The 10,236-nt window shown below is 45.2% G+C and overlaps 1 protein-coding gene across 3 annotated transcripts in view; it reads right to left on the bottom strand.

Annotated features, from left to right (window-relative positions):
• CUNH21orf62 (chromosome unknown C21orf62 homolog) overlaps positions 1–10,236 on the bottom strand; it is a 16,992-nt gene continuing 6,756 nt past the window's right edge. The window contains exons 1-2 of one of the 3 annotated variants that reach the window (XM_023519731.1): positions 959–1,228; positions 1–867 (exon numbers count right to left, since the gene is read on the bottom strand). In XM_023519731.1, coding sequence (XP_023375499.1) covers positions 143–832 — 690 coding nt within the window. In that variant the 5' untranslated portion in view covers positions 833–867; positions 959–1,228 and the 3' untranslated portion in view covers positions 1–142. Of the gene's footprint in view, positions 868–958; positions 1,229–10,236 lie in introns of those variants that run through there. The other 2 variants (XM_023519732.1, XM_011373839.2) reach the window with 2 other exon arrangements.

The following is a 10,236-nucleotide window of genomic DNA, read 5'->3' as shown; positions in this document are numbered from 1 at the left end:
TGGTATGTGTGGCTCTGCTGTGGTGGGGGCTGGAGGAGAGACGAAGCTATGGGTTGGGATACCCATGGCCTTATCCCCAGATGCATTGTTGCACTCATCCATGGTTGGCCAAAGTTCCTGGTGGCTGGACATAGTTCCAATGTTAGTAAATGAATGTGACAACATAGCTTTTGTTGCTTAGAACTGGGAAGGTTTTAAAGTGAGAAAAGTAGGGAAAGTTGTTGGCAATGCTGGCAACGTTTTCAATACTATATGATTTTAGGGATGACTCCCTGTTGAAAAGTGCCATGTCTAAGAATGAGGCATACATGCATGTTTGCCAGCCTGTGTGTAATGACGGGGGCTGCTCTCTGGGGTCGTGCTCCCCACCGCTGCGGATGAGTAAGCTTTGCTCTGGCGAGGGATGCTTGGCCTCGGTGTTGATGCGAAGCCTCTTCAGACCACAAATGGCCAGGTATTCAGTGGGGAGAGTGTTTGTACTGCACAGAGAAAGCTTCAGGTCCTGGACCAGAGTGAAGTTCAAAAGGAGGCCCAATGCAGATGTGTCTGTGAACCAGATGGTCAGACGGCCACTGTAGCTGGTTCTCTCTACTGCAAAAGGCAGGACAGTTTTACAGCTGCACATCAGGCTGGCCAGACTGTAGTCGCAGTCCTGGATGTCTGCCGAGCAGCTGCACTTCCGAATGGTGTTTTCCCTTGTGAAAATTAGCGTGCTGTTCTTCTGACCTCTCGTGAAGCAGTCAAGTGCAAAGATGCCCAATACACAGATCAGGAGGAGGCTGTGCCCAGAAGGGGGTGCCATTCTTGTCTCAGCGTGGCCCAGCATTCTCATGCTTCCCCTCCGAGAGCCAGTTCATCAGAATTCACCTGAAAGAATATAAGCAGCTTTGTTACTGCAGAATATAAGCAGCTTTGTTAGAAATGGGCAGCTACGGAATAGAAGCCCCCCCCGGATAACCTGGATAACCTGTCGTAAACGTCTCTCTCGCAGCACTAGCCAAGGCGGATGATGCTAGGAACCCAAGACCTTTTTCTCAGCGCCTCCTGGAAAGCAGCAGCCAACCCCCCAAACTCTGCTCATCTGAGGCATACAACTCCCTGTCTGCTGACAGACGAGCATGCCAGAGAGAGAGCGAGGAAGAATGCTGGAGAGGAGACAGCGCGTCCTGTCTGAGGGAAGGGACGTGGGGTGATTTGAGTGTGCAGGTCTTCCGAACGTCCAGTTACTGGCTCTGTTAGCCCCCTAAACACACATATCCCCTCCTCCCTCTCCATGTCTGATTTCCTGGAATTCCAGAGACAAAACAGTTCCTTGTTGGATTCAGGCTCTACCTGTTAAACAACATAGCATGAATACCAGTGAAACAGTTAGTTAATGGTAAACTTTAATTTCTAACTAGACAAACATACCCCCATCCTATTCATCTGTTTATAGGTCCATTCATACTTTTCCTGGCCTCCTAGAAAGAACTGTAAATAGTAGAGTCGCTTTTACCTATGTTAATAGAAAATGAAAAGACTAGTCACATACCAATTAATCTCAATGATCTGAATTTACTCCTTTACTAGAACAAATTTTATAAATTGATTTTATCAAATAATTTACTGTAGGGCTCCAAAATTAGGTGATACATGAGCACCAGTGAATGGTCTAAATAGGGTAGAAATGCACACACAGTTAAAACAGCAGCACCGCTGTCCAGTTTTGGGAGGAACGCTGCGCAGTGCCTGGCATAGAACAGATGTGCGGGCTCCTCTTATGCTGTTGTGATTGGAATAAGATACACATTTGAAATAGGGCACCAGATTTCAGTTTTGTAAAAATAAGTAAATTTCCCCTGAGTTGGCTGATGAATGAAGAGAGAGACCAAACAATTCAATTTAGTTCATCTGTATTTATGGAGCCCCATGAGTATGGCAAGAAACTTGGAATGAAACTGCTGACTAGGAGAGTCCAGAGCTAGGGACTGGGCCCCTGCAGGAAGGATACGTGGAAGTTTCAGTCCGAGGAGTTAAACGTGTCCAAAGATGGTGCCGACAGCAAGAAAGAGGCGAGGCAGACATGCAACTCTTATCGTGCAAGATGAGGCCAGGAGGAAGCAAGGCAAGGCAGTGAGAAATCCAAGGAGGCAAAGCTAAAAATGCCCCCCTAAAATCGGGTAGACAGACAGGCACCATCAGCAGATGGCTGGAGTGCAGGGGATTAAAATAACCTCAACCCAGTAAACTTAAACAGAAGGTGAGACATTGGTTCTGAGCAATCTTAACGTTGTTCATTCATTCATTCATTCATTCATTCATTCATTCATTCATTCATCACTCAACAGATGCTTGTTGGGAGTTTACTAGGTGGCAGGCATTTTGCTGGTTCTGGGGATACAGCCCAGAATAAGTCAATGAGCTTATGGAGCTTATGTTCTAATGGACTTGATTCTGCTCCCAGAGCCCACTGTGGGCCAGGCCTGCATGTGAGAACAAGGGTACTACAGCACGGGGCAGGGGGAGGGAGGCAAAGGCAGGGTCAGGTAGGGCTCAGCACGAGCCCTTTGTCAAGGCCAAGCAGAAGAAATGAAGATGAACAAGACCTGGGCCCTGACCTCCAAGGGTTTACATGCAAAAGAAAACGCAGCTGAGTTGAGAAAGGCTCTACTGCACGTGTATAGATAGACTAAAGTCCATTTTGGGGGACCGAATAAGACACCTCAGAGTGTTTTCTGTTTATTTTGAAGTTGGCAGAGGATTCTCTTAAAGGAGTTATTAATCGGTTCATTTGTAATGGAAAAGGCTTTGAGAAATGCGTAGAGCCGGAGTTCTCCCTCAGTGAGAGGCTTAGCAGTTTCAAAGTGTTAGACTGTGGTGGCGACTACCCCACTTACTAAGGAGCAGTGAACGATTTATTAATTACAAGATAACTTTAGATAATCGGCTGTCCCAGATTCCACCGGCGGTTTCCAGGACTTCATGTCCCGGTGACCCTGTCATCCCAGAGCTAGGAGTGCGGTTGTCACTACCCTCGGCCTATTCGGATCAGAGCCTCGAAGGGAAGCAGGGGAAGAGGATCTACACGTGAGCCTAGAACCTGGTGAGAACACTGTCCACCTCACTCTTTCGGGCACTGGTGCCGTTCAGAGGCTGCACAGATGAAGGGAGGGGAAGGACATTGATTTCCAGGAAGAAGTGGGGCTGGAAGTTCCCAAAGGGATTTGTGAGCAACTTTCCAACAGTCAAGCCCTGGCTGGCCCTCAGGGTGGCCCCTGCCTTCTGGACATCAGGGAGCCCAAAGGTCAGAACAGGAAGCCGAATGCAGGAAGTCTCATGAAGGGGCACAGAGTGGGATAACATCCCTGGTAACCAATCTATGGGGTTGGACATTTTTCCCCTTCAGTGTTGTCATGGATTTCTTTCCATAGGTTTATTGAACGTGGATTGTAAACACCAATAAACACTATGTATTTATTCATCTACGGGCAGATTCCAGCATGGCAAGCAAAAGGCACAAATACATTCCATTGCCCCTGCCCCTTGCTATGTCCCTGCCTGGCTGTGGGGAAGGGGCTCATATTAGAACACGGGAGACAAGTCTCACTGATAGAGCACACAAAAAGCTAGCACACTGAGAAAATGATATGTCAGGGTGAGTTAAAAGGTTCTAACCCAACAGGATCCCTCAACTCCTCTTGCCCACTGCCACCCCGCCATCTCCATAGCCTGTCAGGTGCTCAAAAATAGGTTGTTAGGACTCTTCATTTCTTGTCTCTGTTCTCCTCTGTATTGGCTTTATTCTCAGATAAGCTCACCCCTTCCAGAAACCAAATGGTTATCAGTAGATCAGGTTTCCCTTCTACAAGCTGAGTAACCCTTAGAAAAAAATGTCTGTTTCCCAATTGTACCCAACAAAAATGCATTGGTCTCCTTGAGTCACATGCTCAGCTCTGGAGCCAATGCGTAGGGTCAGCCACACTGGAAGCAATGGACCGAGAAGGCAGAAAATTGGTTCCATGAAGGGAACTCAGCGTTACCAGAATAAGGCAAGGTAGGTAGTCATAACGTGGCAGCCCATTAGACCTATTGAGTGAGCCAGGCTGTCTGACTGCTCTCAGTGTTAGCAAACACTGGACACCGGTTTGATAAAATATACTCCTGGAGTGCAAGTGCATGTCTCACTTTGTGGGATAGGCCCAAGATTCCAAATGCCTCCTTTACTAGGATTCCTCTCATTTTCACATGCTCAGAAGCTACAAGGACTTTTGCAGGGTCACACTTGAGGGATTGCACTTCTGAGAGACATCCTTGCCTTGCTCCCCAAGTCCTGGCTTCAAAATAGGTTTCTTGGGGTGCCCAGACACTGGCTTTTGTCTGCCTTTCTTCTCAGTGCTGCAGCTAAAATTGATATTTCAGACCATCTCCTTCTTGCTGGTCCTCGTCAGTTTCTGGTCCTCTCATTTCTATGGTTTTCTCACTTGAGCCTTTTCTCTAAGTGCTTTACCCCTTTTCAAATAAAAATTACTCCCAATTTCAAATTAAACTCACTTCTGAATTTTCAATTGCTTTTGATTTTCAGTTGATATAAGGACTTTGGAGAATGTCACTATGTTGTTCCACAACTAAAATCTTGTCTTTTGTGTTAAGATTGTAGAATTCAAAATATCATTATTCATGACATTTCAAATTTGTTTTGGGCAATTGTTCCAAATGCTATCCTAGCACTGACACAATATCTCCTTGCTAGTAATATCTTCTTATAAACAACTAGTTCAGTTCGAAGCATTCCTTTTGGAGCCAAGCATAAACATGATCTAAATGCTGGGTGTAATCCTAGATTGAGAAGGAATCTGTGTGGAATTTGTTTTAAAGTAGCCAATGTCTGTATCTGCTCAATTCAAAAGTGTTTGCTTCTATGCAGCCAGTAGGTAGTATTAATTGCTATCAAGATTCCTTCAGCTGCAGTACCAAAGAAATGTTTGAACTGATTCTGAATAGCAGCTCCAGTTTTTAAATGTTCACCGATTTAAAGGCTCGAAAATTTAATAATCATACACAGTTTTTAGAGTCCTGCCTGAAAATTTTGGGTAGATCAACACCACCTAAACTTTTGTCATGGCCACATAACAAAAGGTAAGTTCTAGTGGCCCACCAGTACCCGTGGTCTCTTCTCCTCTCTTGGCACGATGCCGGACTTCATTTCCAAGCTTCCTGCAGTGAGGTGGTACCATGTGACTGAGTTCTGGCCAATGACATGTGGACGGAAAATCCTGTGGGGGACCTAAATGTCCCTAAATGACTGTGAGCAGCAGAGTAAACCCCTCACCACTCCTATCCCCCCTCCCCCACCTTAATAGCATTAGACTATAATACAAGGGGGGGATCGAACTTCACCATCGTGAGCCAGTGATATTTTTAACTTTGTCATAGCCGTTAGCCTAACTTGACTAATACAGCAGGTGTTAATATTCTTTTTGCAATTTATGAGTTTAACATCCTCTTTTCTTAAAAGGAAAATGAGAAATAAATGTTCAGAGAACACCTACATGGTACCAGAAAATGACCTAAGTAGTGGGAAATCAAAAAGTAGACATCTCTGCCTTCAAGTGTCTTGGAACTCGCCCAAAGGGCTTACCTCGTACTTGGAACAAACAACTGAGCAACTAATTATAAGGCAGTGTGACTGGTTAGTGCTTATTAAAAGGGAGTGCTGCTCGGGTTAGGCAGAGAAGGGGCTGTGGTAAGGACAGTTGATGCACTGTGGACAGAGAGGCATGTGAGCAAAATCTCAGAGAGACTAGAATACCTGGTGTGTCTGAGGGGGCCCATGAGGCTGGGAACACGGGCAAGGCAGGGGTAGATGGGACCTTGCCAACCAAACTAAGGGGTTTGGTCTCTAATTCTTCTGTTCTTCATCCCGTTAATTAAAATTTAAAAAAAAAAAAACTCCCCAGTAGTTGTAATTTTTTTTATTTATAAAGCAATTAATTGTAAGTACCACATATACATATTATTTACAGTGTAAACAATACATAAACAATAAAATTTTAAAAATTTGAAAGCAGGGGCGGGCCTGGTTAGTACTTGGATGGGAGGCCACCTAGGAAGACCAGGTGCTGTAGGCGTAAAAAATAAGAGATTGTAAACTGACAAGGTCTTTGCAATCGGTAAGGTCAACCAAGGGTTGCCTTGCCTGAAAAAAAAAGAAAAAGAAAAAATTTGAGGTGAAAAGTGAAAATGAAAGTTGGAGCATTTCAGCTCTACCCCACTGGCTTGCCTTGTGTACTCGCTTTGACATAAACACTCCTTTTGGAGATGCCCGAAAGAGGCAAAAATGAGGTGCTAAAGGTTTGTAAGCAGGGGAGACTTCTTTAGATCTGAGCTTAAGGAAGTTCATTTAGGCACCAGGTAGAGATTGAACTGGAGGAGTAGAGATGAGAGAGGACAGTGAGTTCTAAGTAAGAGAACACCTTCTTTGGTATTTTCCTTGATGGCTTACCTCTCTCCATTTGCTGACTCCTAAATCCAATCTGTCTGGATAAATCTATTACAATATCTGGAATCCTTGAGGGGGTGGAGAGAACCAAAAGAGTCAGATTTAGTAGGCAGGAATGAGGACGTGGCTCCTGCCCACTGTGGGCACATGGCCTGGACACCTGCCTGAACCCCTAGGAAGGAACAGGTGGTGTAGGAGGCAGGAGATGCCAAATGGGCAGCCCTGGAAAGCATTCGTTGTTTCCTTCTTAGCATCCTAACACGGCTTGCCTGGGACTCCGCTCCTAAAGACAACCACTCTGTCCCCTGACAGCCATGAGAAAAGCACAGTGCGTTTTCTCAGAGTCGAGACTCTCGGTGGTTTTGTTAGATTATCAGCGAGGCTCGCCGCTAATGAGACCAGTTATGGGGAAAGATTCTGAAGTCAGTACATCGCCAGGGTCCCCTTGTTGTGTTTTCATCTTAATCCCTTCATCATCTCCTCATCTATACCATCCAGATGCCTGGTGCTAAGAACCCTGTCTCACATAGGGTCTAATATCACTTGGTTAAGCCTTAATAAGTATTTAAATAAACACATTCTTGCCCAAGCGTATTTATACTTATATAAGCTTTATCCCTCACTTGTCCCTTGTTAGAGGGACAGAAAGGATTAAATAGGAAATATGGAAGAAGTGTAGGGTGGAGATTCTCTCTAGGACCCCAGAATTGAGAGGTCGTGTGTTCTCAGGTCCAGTTCCCACTGGTCCATGGATTCCCATCCCGGCCAAAGGAAATGTTGGCTCCTCCGTGTCATGTGGGCGAGATGCTCACAGAGACAGTGTATGAAGGCTTTAGGTATAGGACCTTGAGAAGCTGTTTGAGAAAAAGGATGTTTAGCATTTTTCTTTTCTTTGGCTCTGTTCCACGAATGCACTGCAGGAGGTAGGTGAGAGATCAGCACTACGTAAGATGATCCTTAAAGAGGAATGGGATCCTCGTTTAATATTTCAAAGCTTACAACGTGGAAAGTGAATTTGGGTCTCTCCCCAGTGTTTTCCTACTGGGATAAGTGTTGTCTTCTCTTTCTTCTCCACATTCCACGGCAGCACCCACACCCCCACCCCTGGTTCGAGCCACTGAATTTTCACATGCCCTCATGAGTGTCTAATCCTGAAGTCATCGCTTTGTGTGGTCTCTGGACGGAGATCATGTCCCTTCCGTTGAGGTCACATAGCTCCTTGTGAGAGGCAGGACAGTGAGTTCACTGTGATTCTGCTGTGATCAGTATCCCGTTTGATTTATACAGTAAGACCTCAGCTATTTGCTCTCACCTGACATATTTCCTCATCTAGAAGAAGAGGAAGTGAATGTCCATGTCTCCATAAATTGGAATTTAAGCAAAATTAGCTTTCGAGCATAAAATCTGGATCTTAAGAAGACACAGTATAAAGTATTTCTGTGACTGTTCATGTTCAACTCACCATACATTATTAGGCCAGCCAGAGAGCCTTTCTGAGTCATTTCTCTCCGTGTGGCATTCGGATAATAACACTGACTGTGCAAGGTTATAACGTCAGTAAAGCAGGAACGGTGTGGTAATATATACAGTCTATCGGTGCTGTTAGTAAGCATTATTACTACTACTCATAAGTAACTATCAGACACATCGTATTATAGTACTATCCATAAACAATGATATTTTATAATGTCAGAATTATATTGGGAATATATTAGTGTGCTCTGTCAGGCCACCCTCAAAGCCACCCTGAAGAAATCTAAAGTAACTGATTTATTTAATACATTGCTTGCATTGAACATTTGAATGAGAACAGGCTCAGCATAAAACCAAAAGGCCTCTTTGCATTATTTTTCCTGTGGCAAACAAATCCGATTTATAAATGTCCTCTTGTAAATTCTGGGGAATGGGAAGCCTTAAAATTATTAGTGAGTAAGTCTCGTACATAGAAATAATTGTCCAGTTCCCAATTCTGCTCATTTAAATGTGTGCAAAATGTTTAAGGGAACAGAAGGATTATGGGTTGTGATCAACACACCTTTCTGGTCTCCTGCTGTGCCTGTTGGATATTGTGGTGGGATCAAGAACGGCCTCTAAAGATGTCCACACATCAATTCCTAGAACCCATGAATGTCACTCGCAATGCGGGAGGGACTTTGCACATAGGATTAAAGATCTTAAGATGGGTGATTATCCTTGATTATTTAGGTGGGCCCACTGTATCACAAGGGTCCTAAGAGGGACACAGGAGAGAAGAAAAGGCAATGTGACGACAGAAGCAGAGATTGGAGTGATGTGGCCACAAGCCGAGGAATGTCAGCAGCCTCTAGAGCTGGAAGAGGCTAGAACAGATTCTCCCCTGGAGTCTCCAGAAGGTATCAGCCCTGTCGGGCACCTCAACTTTAGCCCCATCACACTGATTTTGGACTTCTGACCTCCAGAAATGTAAAAGAATAAATCCGTGTTGTTTAAGCCACTTAGCTTATGGAAATTTGTTACAGTAGTAATAGGAAATGGATACAGAGACTATGATGAAACTAAACCACCCCACATCGAACCACCCTTTGGACCAGACACACTAGCCCTCTTTATTCACAGCCCTGTGGTATCGGCTAATTTTTTTCATGTGTCTTATTACTCTTGCTAGACTGGATCATAAGCTCTTGGGGCAACTTTGTCCTAAGCTCCTTTATTATTCTTCTGAAGTACCAAGCTCAAAGCTGTCATAAAGCTGTCAGTCACCCTATATTAGACCCAGCCCAGCCTAAACAGATGCATCTGGATATGTCAAAGAAGTTCAAGGAATGACCGTATCCAGGTGCTTATCTGCATACATGGAATGATCAAAGAAAAAGAAAGGTGAAGGTAATGTGTGAGTGCCTGGGGCAGGGATGAGTGGACGGACAGAAGGGCACTTGTCTCTTCTCAGTCCGAGCTAATTAATGCCTTGGGCTGAGTCTACTGAAGCTGCAGACAGAGGCTGTGTGGCCTTCTCTCAAGAACTCTGCAATGTGGGGCACAAGCAGCCCCTGCCCAGGTGACAAAGTGTGATGCTGAGCGGAAGATACGGTCATTTCCCCTACTTCTGCAGAGTGCAGCCTGGCTCTGGCACAGTGAGGGATGAGGGGCTGGCAGTGCCATTTGGCCCTTCCTGGAGGACAAACCCTGGACACTGCTCTCTGGGCAGTGCAGTCATGGGAGCTTCACAGCAGAGGCAAGGGACAGTCAATATCCAAAGGCAGCTGGGGACAGAAACAGGTAAAAGGACCTTTTGTTAGTACTCCTGGAGGCTCCAGGAAATAATTGGAGGGGACTCCATTGTGTAGACACAGTGGCAGGAAGGAAGCAAGGATCTTTATCAGGTCGTGGGAGCACAAACCGGCAAACCGGCGTGGTGTTAATTTAACTGTATTTGTGCCCACTGGTTGGTGAAGTCAGGCTCCAAGTATCAACTTGTTTTCTGCTGTGCAGTTAATAATAGAGAGAATGCGCTCAGGCACTTCTAGACTAAGATGATTAAGAACCAACAGAAAGGCAGACATTTTGTGTTCTGTAAGCCTTGATCTCAATGGGTGTTGATTTCACCCACTAATTTGCTTATTGGATGCTAGACCCCTTGCTGCTGGAATGCTGTGTAGTCAGGTTTCTGGTGTGGCAAGGTTCTTGTCTGTGGTTTTCCTGGTCCCTAGCGCAGCGCCTGACACACAGAGGCGCTCCGTAAATATTTACTTGATCCAAGTGGATCTGTACATTAGCTAAGT

The sequence above is a fragment of the Pteropus vampyrus genome, unplaced genomic scaffold, assembly GCF_000151845.1.
Source record: "Pteropus vampyrus isolate Shadow unplaced genomic scaffold, Pvam_2.0 Scaffold233, whole genome shotgun sequence".
NCBI classification, from domain to species: domain Eukaryota; kingdom Metazoa; phylum Chordata; class Mammalia; order Chiroptera; family Pteropodidae; genus Pteropus; species Pteropus vampyrus.
The sequence above is the reverse complement of the archived record's forward strand: the minus strand, read 5'-3'. Positions and strand labels throughout refer to the sequence as shown.